Source organism: Schistocerca americana, chromosome 6 (genome assembly GCF_021461395.2).
Source record: "Schistocerca americana isolate TAMUIC-IGC-003095 chromosome 6, iqSchAmer2.1, whole genome shotgun sequence".
In the NCBI taxonomy this organism is placed as follows: Eukaryota; Metazoa; Arthropoda; class Insecta; order Orthoptera; family Acrididae; genus Schistocerca; species Schistocerca americana.
In genome coordinates this window covers 40,567,500-40,591,062 of record NC_060124.1, presented here as the reverse complement: position 1 = coordinate 40,591,062, position 23,563 = coordinate 40,567,500, and the positions used below count along the sequence as shown (strand labels likewise).

Genomic DNA, 23,563 nt, shown 5'->3' with positions numbered 1-23,563 from the left:
AAAAAGACAGCAACCAGTTGTGGGGGTCTGGAAAACATCGTTTGGATGTCAGCGTCGAGGGACAAAAGATTATCAGTGGTAGAGCGACCCTAGTGGAAGCCATCCTGACATGGACGCCACGTGACTCCACGTCCCAACTCAACTGCCGACACACCATACATTCCAGCAGCTTACAAAAATCGTTGGTGAGGCTGAAAGGTCGATAGCTATCCACATCAAGTGCGTTTTTACAGAGTTTGAGCACCGAAATGCTGGTGCTCTCCCGCCATTGCGGTGGAAAGGCGGCATCGCACCAGGTCTGGTTGAAGATGAAGAGGAGATGTCACTTGCAGTCACGTAAGAGATGTTTAATCATCTGACTGTGGTCCGATCTGGCCCAGGAGCTGTGTCTGGGCGATGTGCAAGGGCACTGAGGAGCTCCCACTCTGTAAATGGGGCGTTATAGGATTCACTGTGGCATGTAGTAAACGAGAGGACTCTCTTCCAGCCGCCGTTTGAGAGTGTGAAAGGCTGGCGAGTAATTCTCCGATGAAGAGGCCCGAGCAAAGTGCTTGGTAATTGTGTTTTGCGTCAGGAGATAACACGCCATTTATAGTAACACCGGGAACACCTGTTGGGGTCTGGTACCCAAAAACCCGTTTGATCGTTGCCCAAACTTGGGAAGGTGACGAATGGCACCCAATGGTCGAGACAAATCTCTCCCAGTACTTCTGCTTCCGTCGTTTGATAAGTTGGCGAACGTGGGCACAGAGTCGTTTAAAAGCTATGAGGTGCTCCAGAGAAGGGTGCCACTTATGCAGCTGTAGAGCTCGTCAACGCTCATTAATTGCTTCAGCAACTTCCAGCGACCACCAAGGGACTACCATCCGCTGGGGGCACCCTAAAGAGCGAGGGATCGTGTTTTCTGCCACAGAAACGATTGTTGTAGTCACCTGCTCAACCATCACTTCGATGTTACCATGTGGGGGAGATTCAACGATGACAGCAGAGATGAAAGTTTCCCAGTCTGCCTTGTCTAAAGGCCATCTGGGCAGGCATCTCTGGGCCTGACACCGGGGCAGTGATAGGAAAATGGGAAATGGTCACTACCACACAGGTCGTCATGTGCTCTCCAGTGGATAGATGGGAGAAGTCCTGGGCTGCAAATTGATAAATCAAAGGCCGAGTAGCTACCATGAGCCACACTTAAACGTGTGGTGGCCTCCGTATTCAAGAGGCAGAGGTCAAACTGAGACAGTAAAGTTTCGACATCTCTGCCTCGGCCAGTGCTTGCCACCCCACAAGGGGTTATGGGTGTTAAAATCTCCCAAAAGTATGGAAGGTTTAGGGAGTTCATCAACAAGTTCAGTTAATACATTCAAGGATACTGCACCATCTGGAGAAAGATATACATTGCAGACAATTATCTCCTGCATCGTCCTTATTCTGACCGCCACAGCTTCAAGAGGGGTTTGAAGGGGCACAGGTTCACTACAGACCGAGTTTAGGACATAAACGCAAATTCCACCTGCCACTCGATTATAGTCGCTATGGTCCCTGTGGTATCCATTATAGCCATGGAGGGCCAGGGTCTGCATTGCTGGGAACCAGGTTTTCTGGAGGGTAATGCAGAAACCAGGTGTAAAACCTAACAGTTGCCATTGCTCAGCCAGACAGTGGAAAAAACTATCGCAATTCCACTGGAGGATGACGTCATCGCGAGACCGGGAAGGCATGGAACATTCAATGAGGCAGTTTATGCCTCAGGGTCACCTTTTGCCACCAACTTTTTGCCTGAGCAGTCTATATCCATTGTGTCTGAGGGTCTGGAAAGATCTAGGTCCTCAGTAGGCGCCAGAATCTCCACCTCATCCGCAGACGCAGAGCATGTGGTGTGGATGCCACCACAATTCCCTTAGTCTTGGGGATCTTCTTTTTGGATTTCTATCGCTGCTCCTTGGGTTTCCTTGGCTGGAAGGACTTCACTGATTCAGATTCCAGAACTGAGGATGAGTGTGAAGCCCTATGACCATCTGCTTTTGGGCTCTTCAGCCGCTGGTGGGTGTCATCTTTCCCACTAACATAAACCTGGGAAGGGAGTGACCCAAGGGACCCCTTCATAACGAGAGGAGCCAAAGAAGACTTACACTTCTCTGGCTCAGAAGTGGGGACTGATATCCCTGATGGTTGGGGGGTGGGGGGTTGCTCCCAAAGTAGGTAGTGATGGAGGAGAGCAACAGGGAGGGAAGTACCCTCCACCATCAAGGGGGCAGGTGTTGTCTTCTGAGGGCCAACTGCCACTTGTGGAACTGATAGGGCTACAACTGTTGTAGCGGCGGCATAAGAGGTGGTCATAGCCACAGGATGTAGGTGCTCATATTTCCTCTTAGCCTCAGTGGAGGTCAGTCGGTCCAGGGTCTTATATTCCACGATTTTCCTCTCTTTCTGTAAAATTCTGCAGTCTGGCGATCGAGGTGAATGATGCTCTCCACAGTTGACACAGATGGGAGGCAGGGCACATGGAGTATTGGGATGTGATGTACGTCCACAATCTCGACATGTGATGCTGGAAGTACAACAGGAACACATATGGCCGAACTTCCAGCACTTAAAGCACCACATCGGGTGAGGGATATATGGCTTGATGTCACAGCGGTAGATCATCACCTTGACCTTCTCAGGCAATGCATCACCCTTGAAGGCCAAGATGAAGGCACTGGTGGCAACCTGATTATCCCTCGGACCCCAATGGACGTGCCAGACAAAATGAACACCTCACCACTCTAAATTGTCGTGCAGCCCGTCGTCAAACTGCAAAAGAAGGTCGCTGTGGAATGTAATACCCTGGACATTATTTAAGCTCTTATGGGGTGTGATAACAGGATCGTCCCTCCCCCCCCCCCCCCACTTGTCAGAAGTGAGTAATGCCCGTGACTGGACAGAGGATGCTGATTTTATCAAGACTGACCCAGATCTCATTTTGGACAAGCCCTCCACCTCCCTGAACTTTTCCTCCAAATGCTCCACAAAAAACTGAGGCTTCATGGCCATGAAAGATTCCCCATCAACTCTCAAACATACAAGGTACCAGGATGAATAAGCTTCACTGCCATCCTTAGCCTGGCATTCCTCACATTGTGTGGCCAGTGAGGGGAACGATGTGGGGTCATATTTCTTAGCATTAAAGTTAGACTTTGCCCACTTAGAGACTGCTGGTGGCAGACCTCCAGCAAGAGATGACGTGCTACACTTCATGGCCTATCATCCACCCTGATTCCACCCACTCCAACCAGGGGCCCTTCCCATAGGCGCCACTCAGCCTCAGCAAGGGCCACCTGGCAGGATGACCATTGCCGGGATTCCCGATGCCCCAGGGAGATAGGCATCTACTCCTTGGCATACATGGGGAGTTAACGGCGCAGGCATAAGTACACCGATCCCTCTGTTGTCAGGGGGCTACAACCAGCAGTGTACATGGCGGCCCCACCACAATGGACTGGCTGCCGTGCTGAATATGAGGTGCAAAGAATTCCATGGTCCTTGTTGGTGCAGAAAACGACATTGCATAGTTTTCCTCGCTCAAGAGATTGAGAATGAGTGGGACTGCAATGCCACGACAATAAAGTGGGCTAAAGACTCAACACATGATGGACACGATGCATCATGCAAGGCGCCCTTCCCAACTTGCCTCCATCTTTGGGAAAATCTTGAAAAAAATGATGTCAAATCCCACAGGGGACCATCACACAAAAGCCGAAAGGTGTGAGACTCCTTTAGTCGCATCTTACAACAGGCAGGAATACCTCAGATGTATTCTAACCCCTGGACCTACAGGGGAGGAAGGAAGATGCACAAGGAGACAAGTCCATGGAGAACTGCAATAGATCGCAAAATCCTCATTGAAAAGTGAGTTGGAGATGCCTGCCAGGAGACAGGCCGGAATGAGATTAATGGCAGTAGCAAAGAGGACGACGCTAAGTACGGAACCCTGAGTACCACCATTTTTCTGGATAAAGGCGTCTGACAAGGCATAAACCACACATACCTTGAAAACTTGGTCTTTTAAAAATTTGAGGGAATTGGGCCATGGAAGCCCCATGTGTATAGAGTACGGAGGATACCAGTCCTCCAGCAGTTGTCAAGCTTTCTTCAAATCGAAAAACACGGCCACAGTCTGGTATTTCCGCAGAAAACCACTCATGACATGGGTTGACAAAGTGACGAGAGTCTCAACTTCAGAATGGGGCACTCTAAATTCAGTGGTTAGTTAATTTCAAGACTCAAGCCACCACGCCCACCAGGTATGAATCGTACATTCCATCACCTTGCAAACACAGCTGGAGAGAGAAATAAGGAGATAACTAGAAGGAAGGTGCTTTTCCCTATCAGACTTGGGTATGGGTATGACAGTGGCTTCACGACAGCACCTGGGAAACGTGCCCAATTCCTAGATTCGATTGTACATATGAAGGAGAAAGTGCTTGCTCACAAGAGAAAGGTTCTGCAACATCTGAATGTTAACATCGCCCAGCCCTGCAGTGGAGTATCGGGATGAAGTGAGAGCATGATCTAGCTCCCTCGTAGTAAAGGCGGCATTTTAGCACTCACTGTTCTGAGAAGAGAAGGGTATCGCCCGAACACCCTCCAGTCGCTTTCGATGGAGGAAGTTAGGGTGATAGTGTGTGGAGCTCGATATCTCCGCAAAATAGCGACCTTAGGTGTTGAGATAGCAAGAGGATCGACTAGGACATCATCTGCTAATGTCAGGCTGGAAATTGGGGAACGGACCTTGGTCCTAGTGAGCCGCTGGAGGCTGGCCCACACAACAGAAGAGGGAGTCTAACTGTTATAAGAACTAGCAAATGAAATCTAGCTAGCTTTTTTGCTATCCCAAAGAACGTGATGACACTGTGCATGCAACTGTTTTTGGCAAATGCAGTTTGCCATTGTAGGATGACTTAAGAACACAGAGAGCACCTCTCTGTGTGTATTGTGTCACAGCATGTGTCAGTCCACCAGGGGATTGTGACATGGCGTGGTAAAGAGGAAGTGTGAGGAATGGAACATTCTGCAGCAGTAAGGATAACGTTTGTAAGGTATTCTAGCTGGTCATCACAACTGGGGAAATCTTGTTCTTTGAAGGCCACCAGGGAGGAGTAAAGCCTCCAGTTGGCCTTAAATCGTTGCCCTTTGGATGTGCACGTAGGTGGGGTAGGTATCACCAAATGGATAGCACACAGAAAATGGTCACTGGCGTATGTGTCAGGGAGAATGGACCACTCAAGACGACGGGCGAGCTGGGCAGTGCACAAGGAGAGATCCAAATGGGAGTAGGTGTGCATGGAGTCTGAAAGAAACGTGGGTCCTTCTGTGGTAAGGCAGATGAGGTTAACTTGACTGAGGTCAGCCAAGAGGGCACCTCTCAGTCAGATTCTGGGGGAACTTGAAAGGGAATGGGTCACATTAAAGTCACCGAGCAGCAGAAAGGGGTGAGGGAGTTGCGCAATAAACTGTAGGAAGTTTGCCCTGGTGACGCCAAATGACAGGGGATGGGGTGTATACAGTACTACAGTACAGAAGGAAAAGATCAAGTGCAGAAGGAAAATGCAGACTGCAACAGCTTGAAGCTAGGTTGTCAGGGAGATGGGCTGACTATGAACATCATCCCCGATGAGAAATACGTCTACCCCATGAGACGGAATGTTGTCCTCAGGGGTAGGAGGGGGGGGGGGGAGGGGAAGGTCAAAGCGGACTGGGAATAAATGCAAAAGTTCAAAGTGGTCGTGAGGACGCAATTTTGTTTTCTGGAGACAGAACAAGTGGACACTGTGGTTCCCAGACCAGCCATAAGTCCTCTATTGGATCGAAGGCCACGAACATTCCACTGGAGGAGAATCATGATTAGGAAAAACGAGGGAAAAAATAAAGGAGTGTCACCTCAGTAGCTGCTGAGTGCCAGCCTTCGAAGAATCGTTGCCATAGGTTGCAGAGGCTGGAGGATCGTACTCCATGAGATCTACAGAGGTGTCGGCATTCTCCTTCTGGTGGTCAGCAGAATTGAGGGCAGAAAAACGTTTGGCGGTGTGCGCCAGCCACATGGAGGTCAGCCGGGTGACGGTATTACGTGGCAACACCATCGAAAAGGATCTCCAAGTTAGCAGAGAAGAAGACCGTTTGCCTTTGTTCAACTTCTTGCAGCCTTTCCAGTTGGCAGAGGAAGATTTAGTTGTTTGGTGGCTGAAGGGACGTAAGAAGTCTTTGAAGGACTATTCCTTCTGCCCTTTCTCACCTGCCAGTTGTGTTGCAGATGACTTCGTCCTGTGAGGCGGAAGGTTAGTGGCTTGTTGCACAGCTGGAGGAAGAGATGGGGACGCTACCAAGTCACTGGTCGAATTTACAACTGTAGTGCTGAATTTGAGGTTGCATGGCCATGTCCTTCATGGAGCGAAATGAAGCAAGCACAATTGTAAGTGCCAGACGGTAAAACACAGGGTTTCCGACTAGCCAACAACTTGCGAGCGATTGGGTAAGGCACTTCTTCATTCACTCAGACCTCCTGGACGGCCCGCTCGTCGACATACACGAGACAATTTCGGGAAGAGGCGGCATGGTCGCCAGTGCAATTGATACAATGGTGAGAAGGAGGTGGATAACTACCCTCATGAGTATCCCTACCACAGGTTACACGTTTGACAGGACATTCGACTGGGGATGAAATGATGATGACTGGTTGCAGTGCATCGGGTTTGAAATGTACGGTCTGACTGTTATAACTTAGTAACATGCTTTGATCTTGACGGAAGCACCATGCTATCAACTGTGAGGAAGAGTATTTGTAGGCATTAGGGATGCATGTGTCTTTTTCACCATTCGATCGACTGCAATGACAACCTCATCAGAGAGGTTCGTTTGGATTTCTGGTTCTATCAGACCATAGAGCAGAGGGGGGAGGGGTGCACATGTCTTAGATGATTGTTCACATCTCAGGTCGCACCTCCTGAACACCAATCAGCAATTTGGGAAGGCAGCAACTCAGGCAAACACTCGTCCCTTGGCCTGGCCTGTACCATGGGGTATGTGCAAACCCTAACTATCAACCGGGGCTGGGAATTAAGCGATACGCAGTCACCCTTAGAAGTTGAGTCTATGAATTAAATAATTTCATTTTCTGCCTGAGATGCAGTTAAGTTTCTTCTTATCCGTTTCACTCAAAATGTGGACATTTATGCTTATTTTCGTATGTTCTGGATAGTGATGACCATAATTGATACAGCTGCACGATGCTTACTGATCCCAGTATTTGCATGATTGCCTTCATGGAGATTGGGTTCATTCGTTCGCAGTAAATCTAATTTACTTCACAACAGAGACAAGCCCAGCAATCCCCAGTGTGTTATATACCAGTCTCCACTTTCATTAGGCAGCACTGTTAGCATACGGCAATCACATGTTTGCCTGGAAGGTGCAAAGAAATCAAACCGTTCACCATTTCTTACTTGCCACATTTTGATTTTATTTTAATAATACACTCGAGTCGTCCTTTCCTGTTCGTGTAAGCGGGACAATAGTGAGGTTTAAGAAAGGCAATGTCAGTTATTACAAGTGACATATTTTTCACGTTCTTCATTTTAAACTCGCTTTCTTATACAAAAGTGATTCATGTCGTAGGTAAATACCGTGAAAATTATCATGGTTTAAGTAGTTTAATTATGTGAGCCTCCAACGAGTTTTCGTTCATTGACAATTCTAGAAGGGCCGACTTCGATGTTAGCCCAGTCTTTTGTTACGATAATTGTTACAAGAACGTAGCTCGAGACTGAGCTTTCGCTAACATTTGTTATCTAATGTCTTCATACCAAGGTCAGTCAGAAGTGTATCGTAACAAGAGTGTCCGAAAGTGAAGTGGGTTTACCCTGAGATACTTTAGATACAACAGATATCTAAAAGGACAGTAAACATACGTACGACAAAGATGCATGGCGTCCGAGCTTTTGCAATGCATTACATAAAACTTCGCTGTCCTTGACATGAACACACTCGAAAACGACTTGATTGATTCGAAAAAGGCGGTATGTTTAAAGCCACTAGCAACGGGAGAGTTTGATTTCAATCACAAAGGTTTATACGTAAGCATGGCAGTGTTTTCATTAAAATTCGAAAGCCAGATTGAAAGATTAAAGGTGCGTCCGCACGATGCCTTTTTGTGTTCAATTTTGCACATGCGCATAAAGTTCTAATGGCGCAACTACGCAAGCGCATTTGTGCTTGCGTATTTTCCTGGAAATGGAGGAGATGCGCAAAGCGCATTGCTTACCCCCCATGGGAACCTTTGCGCTTTTTAGCAGACAATGGGCAGCTGGGATCCTTGGGTTTGATTGTGTATTACGTTGAGGCTATGCTGCAATGCGATTTATGTGCAGTCCTATCTGTTGACTCCAAAGGAAGCACGATTAAGTTTGTAGCTGATTATAGACGAACAAAAAAGTCGTGTGTAATGCCGATTCTGAACATTATTTGAATAAAAATTCGAGAAGTGTTGCCCTGAGCGTCACGTATTACGTAACAAGTCTCCGATCATATATCTGTGAACAATGAGATACCGTAAGTTTAGAAGCAGGAAAACTGGAAAGAATATATGAAAACTGCGGACGAGTATTCATGCTATGGTGACTTAAAAGCCCAATAACTAAGGAGCCTGACATCCCAGCAAAAGAAGTGATACGGTATGTGTAGCTCAACAAACTACTAAAAATAGAAATGAAGTCCACTGATGATGCAAACAAAAAAAAAAAAAAAAAAAAAAAATAATAATAATAATAATAATAATTACGAAACTGAAAACCACAACTTAAGCTCTAGTGGATCCTGGCGTCTATGAAATTTCCAAATTTGTCGAGTCCGAGGATCCTAATTTACATATCATATTTCATGATTAAAGACAAATGACGCATTGAACGTAAATTAACCATCACATAACGAATAACGTCTAAGAACCTCCCTTAAGTATTTCTCTGTTTCAAGAATAATATTTATTCGTGTTCCGTTCATCCAGTATGCAAGGGAACCGCATGGATATGGAACTAGTCATGTGATAACAGTACTTATAGATGTTAATAGATACAAATTGTAATATTGCACAGGAACAAAATACGCTAATAGTTATAACTTAGGCACTTCCTACAGTGAAAAATAGGTATAAAACAGTCAAATAATAGATTGGAGTTACCACACATTAGAAGTTAAAAATTTAATGGAAATAAAATACTTTGTTTTGAAATGCTGAATAAATAATTCAAACAGTATATCAATTACCAGTCACTGGCCAACAAAATTATATTGTCAGCCTTATGCTGCAGTTTCCCAAAGCGAAAATCTAAAATCTTGTAGTGGTCTCCCTCTGAAATTTGCAAACAAAACGTTGTCGTTACTCTGTATTTCTTATACCTCTATTGTTTATATACTTATTTACCTACAGTCGCATTTGTGCTTTCTTTTATTGTCGCCCTTTCATCACAACCCAGGCAGAGAAGGAGATTCATAGCAGACTGTTTGCGCAATGAGACAACGCGTGGATACGAAAACGCCCATCCGTAAATGCGTTCTTTCCACAAATTTCTGTACATGCCCTTTATTCCCTGCGTTTGCGATTGCGCACGACGGAAGAGGCATCATATGGAGATATCTTCAGACATCATAACGAACACTTACTTCGTGAACTTGTTCAAAGCACTCATTGTATGAGTCTCATACAGATTGAGCATTTAGACACAGAAACTGGAGAACAACTCGCAATGTCCCGCGCAGCAATAACCAGTTTGGAACCTAATCAAAAGCAAATTAGCTTCGGGAAGTGTAGTAAGCGAGCATAAATATGTTCTACGGAAACAAATAGCACAGGCACTGTAAACTGAAACGTAAGCTGGCTGCAATAAGGTTATAGGAAGTACGGTACTCGAGATAGTAGTTACGTACAACAAGTAGAAGGTCGTACGATTCCGTACAAATATATTTTATTGTCCTACAAGATAAAAAGCGTGCTGTCCCCTAGGTCCAGAGAGGTTTGTTGAGCTAAGCTGCCGGAGGGCAGCGATATTGTGCCGGGCGGCTCCACGGAGTTACGTTCCCACAATGTCTAAAGAACGAAGTTTGAACTACATAAAAAGGACGTGCGCTATTGTTCTTTTTGTCCGAAATATATCATCAGACGAAGAGCTCTACAAGATGAACTTTAGTAACAACGCCACCCAGAAAGATTTCAAAGAGCAGGTGAAGGTCAAGCTTAATACCTCTCCACGAAACAAAGGGTACTGCCATTCAGAAGTCAGTATTCGCATCAGAAACGCCCTACTCATCGAGCAGAAAGAGAGTATTACTTTCGAAGTATATCAAATCAAGGCCCTTCTGGTAGTTTGTAGGAGTTCACTCTATTTGACCTTGAGCACATGTCAAGAATAGGCAATGCTTAGAAAATGACAGGCATAGATGAGCCGAGGAAGGCCGTGAAAAGAAAGATTGCGAGAAAAAAAATAAATTAAGAGGACTATTAGTCGAGACAACTCGCAGCACTGTGGCCAACTTTCAGTTGTGAAGCGCGAACAGCTGCAGGCGTTAACAATAGCCGCCTACAATCTTGAAAACACAGAGGCGTTGCCATAGAGACGCTTACAAAATCGCTTTACGTGACTGGTTGACACAGGCGCGCGAAGATGCCGCACGTAGCCAAATGCAACTTACGCCGACTCACCAAACTGCATACCTTACTTGTTAGGCTTCAGTATACGCCACACAGTCAGCATTCGTACAGGGAATATAAAAACGGAACAAGCCACACATACAATTTTTTTCATGCATATGAGCTGCACTATGTTGGCGTTAGAAGTGCATGTCTGCATCGAAAGTACACTTGAGTGTGTAGTTTTTGTGATCATGCATTTGCTAATGTGGGACCCACTCGTTTGCAACACAAAGCGAGGTGACTCAGTAGTAAGACACTGGACTCGTATTCAGGAGAATGGCGGTTCAAATCCCTATTCGTCCATCCAAATTAAGGTTTTCGTGGTTTCCTTAAGACGACTAACGCAGCTGCTGGAGCGGTTCCTTTGAAGATGACATTTGATTTTCTACCTCCATCTGATTTTGTTATCTGCCTCTGGAAATCTCATCGTGGATCGGACGATAAAACTTAATGATCCTTGCTGCGTTTGACGTCAGATAACTGCAGCAACTCCATATTGCCTCGATACAAAAGGAGAGATGGTCTGGGTAAAAAAGTCTACGATTTGCAGCCTATTCTGATATTTGTAAAAACTACTGTAGTTAAGTTTGAGTTTAGATATTAAATAAACTAGGAACATAGAAACTGAATGTAGAAGGGATTTCCTAGATTGAGGAACCGCTGGGTGAATGTCTGGTTAGTCGTTGTCATTGTGTCTTGCTGTCTGTGTCTTAGTCGTCTACTGTACCTTTAAATAGTATTTGTTTGTAACTCGTATTTGGGATTTCAGTTCAGTTACTTATTTCTAGTGCCTCAGCAGCTTATTTGGCTACATAGACCTCAGCATCATTACCAGTGATTCCACTATATGATAACGCCCAATCATCGATACCAGCTCTTCAGCGATCCTATATACAAAATTGTTTGGAAGAAGATAGACGATGAATGCATAATCTACAAAAATCTGTTAGAGCAGATTACAGCATGGGTCGAGCGCCTGTAATAGTATACAGGCGTTATTCTGTATGACAGACTATTGTGCCACGTAGGATACTTTTGCATATTGGCAACATAGGTACAATGCTATGAGACATGATCAGTACATCAGAGGCTTGCACAAAACAAAGACAAGGAAGAAAACATGCAATTACATGGCGGTAGCAGCTGAGCCTGCTGCAACAATTAATCCTTAACTAAATGTCACCATTACTTTTTCAAGATGTATCAGAGAACAGTTAAGTTGGAGGTAATCACCACCAGCAGTATGATTACAAAGGTTTGTTGGGTACATCACCCGAGAGATCTAATCGAAGATTGGATTACTAAACGACCTAGCAGATTCGATTTCTTATAAGGAGCAAAACTATCAAACAAGATGACCTGAGTAATAAACAGACACAATGACTACGCCAGCTGAGCAACATACATCACCAAAATAGATTTAACTGAGTGATAATGTGGATTACAAGAGAGATCGAAAATGGGTTTTGTCATTGCAATATATATCTTAAATTTCGCCAGAAATAAGCATATGAATATGATCATTTACCCATCAGTATCTACAATAATTCATCATGTTAAGTGTCGACTTATATGATGATACGCAATTCTCCTTAATATTTCTATCTGGTGACGAAGAAGGGACACACCAATCACTCTTAGTTCATTCTTAGGTTGAAGCGACCTCATTACCACAGTAAGTTTCTTGCACTTTTGATTACAGCAGTCAATCTGTGCGATGTCTTGGTTTTTCCTCAACATATCCATCATCAACAGTGTGGTCCTGTTCCTGAAACTATGTTACGATTCTGTCTTAACAATTTTCCTTTTAAAACGAGTTTAATCCCAACTAGACAAGTACTATGCTTGTGTCAGATACTGCATCTGTATTAGTCCCAGATTATGAATCTTTTTGTAACAAAGACGTTCACAATAAAATAATTTTCATGTAAATAAACAATTTTAATCCATTTGAAAATATTAATTAATGTAGAGCCAACGGCCTTGCTGCAGTGGTAACACCGGTTCCCGCCAGATCACCGAAGTTAAGCGCTGTCTGCCGAGCGCTGTTGGCCAGCGGGGTGCACTCAGCCCTAGTGAGGCAAACTGAGGAGCTATTTGAGAAGTAGCGGTTCCAGTCTCGGAAACTGACATACGGCCAGGAGAACGGTGTGCTGACCACATGCCCAACCCTATCCGCATCCAGTGACGCGTGTGGGCTGGGGATGACATGGCGGCCAGTCGGTACCTTTGGGCCTTCACGGCCTGTGCGGGAGGAGTTTAGTTTTAATTAATGTAGAGCGCAGTTACAGGTTTTATGTAGAAGATGGAGCTCCAACTATATCTTCCAGAGCTTCTGCAAAACATAGTTATAATTTGTGGAGGTACCTCACGTCTACGCAACTACTTTAAAGCCAGTTTGTTTTTTGCCACATGCGCTTCGCATCTTTTGTTTACGAAAGATCTTCAGCGACCTGTAATACAACTTTCCTTTTATACATGTAATAAATGTATTATGTAGTAGTTACAATATGTTTCTACGTTACATTTTGTCATGTTTTTATTTTGTTTTTCAGATTAGAAAACTTTTGTAGCGCAAATTTTATATTCTGAAAAACTAGAGAAAATATGACAAAATGTAACATATTGTAACTACTAGATATTACATTTAGTATATTGTAAGACATGTATTACGAGCTAGTGAAGGTGCTTCATGAATAAAAGACGCGAAAAGCGTACGGCAAAAAATAAACTGCCTTTCATTTAGTTGCATGGACGGAAAATGCCTCCATGAATTTCGAATCAACGACGGAAAACCGGAAAAAAATGACGATAGTCACAATTTTGTAGTACTGTTTACTTACGACTAGGCAAGAGCTACTTCAGAACTCACTGTTCTTACGAATTTTATCTTCATTGATAATTATTTTAGGACAAGACGATGGAATTAGTTACCATAACTCACAATTTTGAACACTATATAATGTTAATAACAGATAATAGCTTATATAATAACAAGAAGGAAACGCGACGGACATGGACAATAAATTATCCTTCATAGTACAAAAAATGTAAATAACATAGTGAAAATGCTACTGACTAGTGAATAACAGTAAAAAATCAAAAAAACCTCCTTGTCATTTAGGTACTTACTGCCTATCTCGATGCCATGTTTTGTACAGGATATAAAACCATCTGTACCGTTTTCCTGTTGCTACAAAAATCAGAACTGATAGAAGAAGTGTTCGAAGGATGGCCTCTTTCTCGAGAAAAATTGCTGCTGCTATGTTTGCACCGAAGAGGGCAAGAAGTATTATTCTTGTTTCAACCATCGTGCCTCCGCTAATTGAATGGGGATAGGATACTATATTACGAACACAGCGCGTCGAACTGAGTCCACGCGCAACTCTGACCACAGTTATCACTCACTCACATCACATAACTTATCGTGTTTGAAGGTAACGATAACAGTTTATAGACGATAAGACTGTCTAAAAATCAAATCATGGATGTAATTCACTCTAAAGTTATGATTAGTGTTAATCGTAAAGTGGTAGTCTACAGTATTTTGACCAGTGACGATATATTAAAATCCATTTAGTGAATGTTACCCCCCTTGATAATAACACTGGACTGTGGTAACACCGTCTGTCTTTTGTCGTTGCAAGTAACATTTCGGAAAGTAATGGCGGGAAATGTGTAGTTGAATTGAGCGGACGTAAACAGCGCTGGCTTAGGTTATAATGTTTACTAAGAAAACAGCTTGTTATTGCGTGAGAAGTAATTATACATTTAAAGAAATCTCCAGCCGATAAGATGAAACGACGGAAAGAAACGCAAAATATAGGCCAATGTCTTTCGAACATGCTATGTTTATTTCCTCCTTTTTGTGCAATATTTGCAGAAGTGACAGTAAATGCACAGTGTTAACAGTTCATAATTTTTCGATTAACAAATGTACTGTGACTGCAGTTCGAAGTATTGCTACGTATATATGCAGACATGGCGCTTAAATTTCAAAAAAGAAAGATATCTCCAACTACAAATCCCAGAAAAGTCGTCTTCGAGGTCAGTTTTTGTTATATGAAGCTGTGGAATAGAAGGAGAAAAGTATTGCATTTTAAACTTCAAACCAAACTGTGTGGCGAACATTTGTTAAAGTAGTATAGTTGCTTTGGGAGAGGTGGGAGTGTACATATGGTTTTTTTTTCTATTGCTTATATGTACTTGTTACAAGGATCTCGGACAACCTTCACCTGCTGGGTACATTGCAGACACGTTATTGATAGTTCACATATTTCGAGAATGACATTTTTGTTGCACTTTCTCATTCACAAGTACTGGTACCCGTTTTGTTGGCACCAGAGATTTTCATGTACAGTGATTGTTTTCCCTTTTGATACTTTTATCTAACTGCCATTCCCTCTAAGTGATGTATTATCTTCACAAGAAGTACCACTTTCTTAGGTAGATAGATTTCCATTCCATAGATTGATTATGGGAAGAGCCTTGAGGGTGAAGAGAAAAATTTGTAAGCTCTTAACACACACACACACACACACACACACACACACATATATATATGATATCGACATCCACCGTTCACGTCTCACATGAAATGGACCACAAGGATGTGGAATAAGCAAGAAAAACACACACACACACACACACACACACACACACACACACACACATATATATATATATATATATATATATATATATATATATATATATATATATATCGACATCCACCGTTCACGTCTCACATGAAATGGACCACAAGGATGTGGAATAAGCAAGAAATTTGAAACATGTTTTCACTTGAAAAATGTTGACGTCCATTTCATAATAGTTGGCTTTTTTGTATAGTGATACTTCATTAAAGGGAAAGCTGTTTACATCTTGTTTATGTAGATCACATTACTACATTGAAGATGTGTGCAAATAAGATTTTACAAAACACTCGGGTTATTTGATATTTGACTAGGTTGCAGATGCTCATTTAGGCTGTAGCACCATCATCTCGTTCTGAAGATATTTAAGATTGGATTAATGCTTCTTTCTTTTTTGCTGTTTTAACCAGCTATGCATTTTTTGAAACCCTTTTCCGGTGCTATTTCAGTGCACTGCGTAAGATTTCACCTGTGCCATTTAAAATGTAAATAACATTAAATTTATATCATAACATTCATAGACATGTGATTGGTAATAGTATATCCAGGATGTAGCAGTAGTTTCTCATAGTCTCATATTTGTGTATTTCTGTCAATATATATTTCTTCATTCATTTCACATCTCCACGTTTTCTCTTTCAGACTGAGATACATTAATATAATTTGCAAATTAATATGAATAATTGTCTTGTGTTTGTTGCCTTCTCAGCTTTCCATGTGACTCCTTGATATAGTCTAAGATTCATGTCACATTTATCTCTATATTTTTCATCCACAAGATGTTGTATCTCCTCAATCATATTTTGCTTGTACCTTTACGTGTTTATTAGTAATTATTTCACCTACATGTAGGAATTCCACATGGGTGGTAATAGACACTAATTTTTCGCATGTCTATTTCTAGGAGTGATTCAGGTACACAAGGGATTTGTGCATAAAATATGTTCTGTTCATTTATAAGAAGTAAACTTTTATGTTTAGATTAATCTGTCTCCTGACTTGTCCTTGTTATGACAGAAATTATGTTGGGCACAGTATGCTTTTAATTAAATTAATAAAGCACACATGTGATGTAATTCTTAGAACAAGTATTTGGGATGACAAGACATTGCACAAACTTGTAAATGACTGATTGCTGGAGTCTATAATTTACAAGTCAATATAACAGTCGCTGAGTGCAACTGTGTTGTGAATGGAAGGTAACCTGATTGCATAAACTGCTTACAGAGATGTGCAACGTAATAGCAGAAAGTTTTCTTTTGGGTCAGCATTTCCGCTAAATATTTATGGTGCTAAATACAGTAATCCAAGCATTGGAAAATCCAAAATGGAATAATAATTAAAGCATTCCAGTAAAGAGTTTTAAATATTCAGATCGAATTTGGTGAGAATTCTGTAGCTTGCTCATTGCTCAGTACATACTCAATGGCTAACTGGCTTGTCATGAATTTTCTCACAGATGTATTGCACAAAAAGGTCGATATGCCTCAAACTATTGGGAAATCCTGCATTTTTGGCCAGTGTAATGGCACCTGTGTTATAAACAATTAGTCTATAACAGGAACACTCCCCTGTCGCCAAAATTTGTTCAAAGATTTTGAATGACTGTACTCCTTCTCTTACTCATTTATTGACAGCCACATATTGTGATTTTGTTGTTGGCAGTGATGTGAATTGTTGCTGCTTACATTCCCCGATAATTGCTCCTCCATAAAATCTTCAATTCACTCTACTATCTGTCAAGTTGTTGAGTCACTAGCACAGTCATTATCAGTGTACATCTCAGGTCTTATGTTTGCATGGCTAGCTTCGTATGTTAGCCCTAAACCTATGAGACTGAACTTTTGATACACTTTACGATCCTTCTTACCAAAGATCAATGGTTTTCTTGAGGATTCTCCAAAAGTATTGGCACGTAGTTCACTGGAAATAATATATTGGTCCTGGTACTAGCAACTAAATACATAAGAGACCCAACTGATGGTACTAACAGCTAAATACATAAGACACCCAACTGCTGCTGGAAATAGAGCGTTCATTGGTTTGTTATTGGTCACCACGAATGGCTGTAGATATTGCGTTATTCAGTTTGTTCAGGATGAACTTCCGTTGTGTCAAACACTTGAAGGATGTTTTTAGCATAAATTTCTTGATTAATCGCTGTTGATCTATTCTCTTCACATATACAGGGTGTTAAAAAAAGGTATGACCAAACTTTCAGGAAACATTCCTCACACACACAAATAAAGAAAAGATGTTATGTGGACGTGTGTCCGGAAACGCTTACTTTCCATGTTAGAGCTCATTTTATTACTTCTCTTCAAATCACATTAATCATGGAATGGAAACACACAGCAACAGAACGTACCAGCGTGACTTCAAACACTTTGTTACAGGAAATGTTCAAAATGTCCTCTGTTAGCGAGGATACATGCATCCACCCTCCGTCGCATGGAATCCCTGATGTGCTGATGCAGCCCTGGAGAATGGCGCATTGTATCACAGCCGTCCACAATACGAGCACAAAGAGTCTCTACATTTGGTACCGAGGTTGCGTAGACAAGAGCTTTCAAATGCCCCCATAAATGAAAGTCAAGAGGGTTGAGGTCAGGAGAGCGTGGAAGCCATGGAATTGGTCCGCCTCTACCAATCCATCGGTCACCGAATCTGTTGTTGAGAAGTGTGCGAACACTTTGACTGAAATGTGCAGGAGCTCCATCGTGCATGAACCACCTGTTGTGTCGTACTTGTAAAGGCACATGTTCTAGCAGCACAGGTAGAGTATCCCGTATGAAATCATGATAGCGTGCTCCATTGAGCGTAGGTGGAAGAACATGGGACCCAATCAAGACACCACCAACAATGCCTGCCCAAACGTTCACAGAAAATCTGTGTTGATGACGTGATTGCACAATTGCGTGTGGATTCTCGTCAGCCCACACATGTTGATTGTGAAAATGTACAATTTGATCACGTTGGAATGAAGCCTCATCCGTAAAGAGAACATTTGCACTAAAGTGAGGATTGACACATTGTTGGATGAACCATTTCCAGAAGTGTACCTGTGGAGGCCAATCAGCTGCTGATAGTGCCTGCACATGCTGTACATGGTACGGAAACAACTGGTTCTCCCATAGCACCCTCCATACAGTGACGTGGTCAACATTACCTTGTACAGCAGCAACTTCTCTGACGCTGACATTAGAGTTATCGTCAACTGCACGAAGAATTGCCTCGTCCATTGGAGGTGTCCTCATCGTTCTAGGTCTTCCCCAGTCGCAAGGCATAGGCTGGAATGTTCCGTGCTCCCTAAGACGCCGATCAATTGCTTCAAACGTCTTCCTGTCGGGACACCTTCGTTCTGGAAATCTGTCTTGATACAAACGTACCGCGCCACGGCTATTGCCCCGTGCTAATCCATACATAAAATGGGCATCTGCCTTCTCCGCATTTTTAAACATTGCACTGACTGCAAAACCATGTTCATGATGAACACTAACCTGTTGATGCTACATACTGATGTGCTTGATGCTAGTACTGTAGAGCAATGAGTCGCATGTCAACACAAGCACCGAAGTCGACATTACCTTCCATCAATTGGGCCAACTGGCGGTGAATCGAGGAAGTACAGTACATACTGACGAAACTAAAATGAGCTCTAACATGGAAATTAAGCATTTCCGGACACATGTCTACATAACATCTTTTCTTTATTTGTGTATGAGGAATGTTTCCTGAAAGTTTGGCCGTACCTTTTTGTAACACCTTGTAGTATTAATATCACTGGTTGACAAAATTGAACTTTTTTCCTTTCACTAGAATAAAAATATGCGATTTCTAGAAGTATTAGGTGTGCCGAATGCAAATATCATTTCTGTTTTCCCCCATCAGGGAGGATTTCTGTGTAATACTTATTTGAATTTTTGATGATTAGTTCTAAAATCAGTAACCAGCTATCTAACTTTAAATGATATACTATTCATTCTGACTTACATAGAAAGTGGTGGATAGTGATTTTCAGGCATAATTTTCATCAGGAACATCTCAGGAGCACTAGTCAGCCAGCATATTAGAACTCTACTTGCCTTGGTACCTCTTTTCCATTGTAGTAATTTTGCCGATGAAAACACTTACCACGCTCATTGCTGGTGGCACCAAGATTTTCCGTGAACAAGTGTAAGTGAGAGTCCATGAAATGAGTTTTTAAGGAGGTATTGCATCCCGTAGCTTTATAAGAATGCAAAAGATTAGCCACTGTATGACAATAGTTTTTTCTGCTGTATGATTTCCAAGGAACTTCCAACATACATTTTTGAAAGACAGCCAGGCTGCTTTTTCCAGTGGATATAACGGTCCTTCAAAATGTTCATTAGCCATTAATGACCGTATTTGTGGTTCCATATTTTTTTTTCTTTCTTTTAGTTTAGCAGCACTGACTGTGGGTAATTTTAATTTCAAATACAAAAATCCATCAGAAAGTTAATGCATAGCTTTGACAAAACTTGTCATTACTCCTAATTTAATATGCAACGGAGGTAAATATATTTTTTAAGGATTCACTGAGGGAACAAGTGACACATTTTTTCTGGTAAGAGAGAAGAGATTCATGTTTAGGGCATGATTTTCTAATGCAGTGAGAATTCTTTGTCTTTGCTGTCCCATTTGCATAAAAAAGGTCAAAATTTGATGAACTGAAGTTGCAAACCAAGCAATAAATCAGTGACTTTTAAGTCGCCACAGATATTCAATTTATATAGGGTGTACATAAAGTTCGGGAACACTTGCAATTATTTACTATACAAGCACCAAACATTGTACAGGTATCATTTATATGTCATTTTGAAGAGAAACCCTGAAAATTGTTTTTTTTTTTTTTCATGTATACCGCCACAGCATAGTTTGGTAATTTGCTGATAGTCAGTGCTAGTCGCAAACAGGGTCTTGCTACAGAAGGGAGAGCTGGTTTTTGAAATTTCCTCCCTGATGACCAGATCTCACTCTGTGTGACTTTTTACTGTGGGGACACTTCAAAGATCTGGTGTATGTACAACCTCTACCACGTGGTGTAGCAGAGCTCCAGTAGAGAATACGGGAAGCAACTGCCGCAGTCAACGATGCTATCCTGGGATGGGTATGGCAAGAATTTGATTACCATATTTACGTCTGCTGTGTCACTCATGGTTCACATATCAATGGGTTTAAAAAAAAATAAAAATAAAAAAAATAAAAAAAAACGTTTGGCGTTTCTCTTCAAAATGCAACATGTATGACATCTGTACAGTGTTTAGTTCTTGTGCAATAAATAATTGAGTTTTTCCAGACTTATATGTACACCCTGTAGTTTTTATATTGCATTTTTTTCTATAACTAGTTTCATATAGTCATATGTGTGTTTCATATCAGTGGCATGTGCTACAGGTATTGATGGAAGCTCATTGCCAATATGTAGCAGCACAGCCTTCAAACTAAGTTTAGAGAAGTCAATGAACAATCGCCACTCATCTGGCTGGTGTTGATGCCCAAGAGTTCCCATAATAGAATAGATAATTGAAAACACAATACCATTTGTCAAAATATGAATGAACCTGAACAGTCTTGCCATTTGGAGCTTTGACATGATACATAATATCACTTTCTAAAATACGGCAGAAGTAAAATAACTATATCTGAGGTACACATTCTTACGACAGGTTGAAGGGAGAGCTAAAATCAAATTTTAAAAAGTTACTACCAAAAAACGGAATGATTCTGACCCTATATCTGAATACAGTAAAGAATGTGCGCTAGAATCACTAATCAAATTTCATGTAAAGAAAACCATGTTGACCAGTGTATTTAAAAGGGTATGCTACTGGTTCAGTAGTGATCTTAAATTTCACTCAGGAAAACGTCCTTTTTCTTACTTGCAGTTATTAATTCATCAGCATAAAGAACTGCCATCAATACTTCTTTTCAGTCTTCTCAATAAAACAGACAGGGATCTGAATTTTCCACAAGCCCAAGATACACTGGGAAGTCCTTGAATCACTGGTGCTAGCCCCTCTTTCTTTAGGAATCCATTCATTGTAGTCAATACCTTCTTGTTGACTAAATCCATGCACAACTAATCTTGCTTTATAGTGATCAGTTTCACCAACATTTGTAAACTTGGTTGTATGAAGCCAACAGTTTGTAATGGGCATGTTATGTGGTTGCCAATGTTCCAAAGACCATGTAGCATTTTCCTCTGATGAAGCCATTTCATCCTCTATTGCTTTATCCATTGTTCGTGGCCTACTTATGTACTAGCCTTTGAATGATCTACGTTCACATCTACATATGTACTCTGCAAGCCACTTTATGGGGCATGGCGGACAGTACCTTATAGCACTACTTTTTGTTCTGTTCCACTTACAAATAGTGCCAGGGAAAACTACTGTCTATGTGCTTTCCTACAAGTCATAATTCAGGGTTCCCACAGGTTCTGGAAATCATGGAATATCAGGGAATTTCAAACATCTCATGGAAATCAGGGAAACATCAGGGAAATTTGAAAAAACACTGGAAAAATCGTGTTTTTGTCTCCGTAGATGAAATGGTTTGTTTACTTATCACTCCCCTCAGCTTGCAGTCAGTGCTGCCAACACTTCTTGCTGCTAGCCTAGCAGCTGCCAATGAGAGGCAGGCAGGTCTGTGGAGTGGTTTGTTTGGATCTGATTCTCAGAGACTGTAGATGCAGCGACCGGAAATGGCGGTCGTGTGTGCATGAGTTGTGTGTGAATGATTGTGTGAATGTGTGTGTGCTCTCGTTTTCTGACAAAATCTGTGGCTGAAAATTTAGTTGTGAGAGTGTGATTGTTTTTTCTACATGCCTGTCTGTGGCACAGCAATCGTCTTTACGGTGTTACTACCTGTAATTATTACTGATTCTCAGAGTATTTGTAAAAGTTGTGGATATGTGTGTGTGTGTGTGTATGTGTGTGCGAGTGTATACCTGTCCTTTTTTCCCCCTAAGGTAAGTCTTTCCGCTTCCGGGATTGGAATGACTCCTTACCCTCTCCCTTAAAACCCACATCCTTTCGTCTTTCCCTCTCCTCCCCTCTTTCCTGATGAAGCAACCTTGGGTTGCGAAAGCTTGAAATTTATGTGTGTGTTTGTGTGTTTTTTATTTTGTCTATCTATCAGGACTTTCTCATTTGCTGAGTCACAGCATCTTAGTTTTTTATATAGAAAATATGGATGATAAGAAGAAGAAAATTGTAAATCATTGGCAGCTTGTACGCTATGTACTCATATATTTCTTGAAAGAAAAATCACACAATACTTGTAAAATGATAGATATAACACAGTCGGTAATAACTGACGATACCAAACATAGTAGAAGCAACATTTTATTGGTGGTCACCTACAGTGTTGGTTTACACAATTGTTCCCCGCTTTATACACTTCTTTCAAGAGGCCTACTTTTTTCTGCGGTTATTTCTGAACACAGTGAATCTGTTTTAAATCTGTCCTGCGGCTCCAACGAAATGCATATTTTTGTCTCCAAATGTGTTTCTTTTTATTAAAATAAAATAACGTAAGTGGTCTTAATGAAACATGTATATCATTTGGCTTGCTTTCTCCACTTAAAAACAGTTCATTAGAAAAGATGTTGATGTTAGTACTAAAGATTTTTGCTCACATCAGGAAATTCCATCTGCTTGCAATTTTTTTTAATGTATATATTTTCTTGTTTGCTCTATTGTTTCTTGAACTGCAGCTGCAAAGAGATTGTCAACTTACATCTTAACTTACCCTTCAGATCTCAAAATTTGTCAGGGGAAAATACTAAAACTTGTCTGGAAATCAGGGAAATACCAGGGAATTTCAGTTGGGGAAACTTGTTGCAACCCTGTAATTTCTCTTATCTTCGCGGTCTTTGCAGAAAACATATGTCGGTGACAGAAGGATCATTCTGCAGTCAGTTTGAAATGCTGGTTCTCTAATTTTTTTCTGTAGTGTTTTGCGAGAAGCACTTCACGCGCTCCAGGGATTCCCACTCACAAAGCATGTTGATAATACTAGCATTTTTATCCATCAGATCATTTATGTAAATAGAGAACAACATTAGTTGTATCAGACATCACTGGGGCAATCCTGATGATACCCCTTTCTCTGATGAACACTCACTGTCGAGGAGAACATACTGATGTCTGTTACTTAAGATGTCTTC

The 23,563-nt window shown here is 41.8% G+C and overlaps 2 protein-coding genes across 2 annotated transcripts in view; one reads left to right on the top strand and one right to left on the bottom strand.

The window, feature by feature from the left end:
- Nucleotides 1-14,082, bottom strand: part of LOC124619214 (long-chain fatty acid transport protein 1-like) — a 163,760-nt gene extending 149,678 nt beyond the window's left edge. Inside the window, exon 1 of the mRNA XM_047145434.1 lies at nucleotides 13,847-14,082. Coding sequence (XP_047001390.1) covers nucleotides 13,847-14,025 — 179 coding nt within the window. The 5' untranslated portion in view covers nucleotides 14,026-14,082. The remainder of the gene's footprint in view (nucleotides 1-13,846) is intronic.
- A 580-nt stretch (nucleotides 14,083-14,662) lies between these two features.
- The window catches only part of LOC124619945, a 74,008-nt gene continuing 65,107 nt past the window's right edge, over nucleotides 14,663-23,563 (top strand). The window contains exon 1 of the mRNA XM_047146607.1: nucleotides 14,663-14,761. Coding sequence (XP_047002563.1) covers nucleotides 14,696-14,761 — 66 coding nt within the window. The 5' untranslated portion in view covers nucleotides 14,663-14,695. The remainder of the gene's footprint in view (nucleotides 14,762-23,563) is intronic.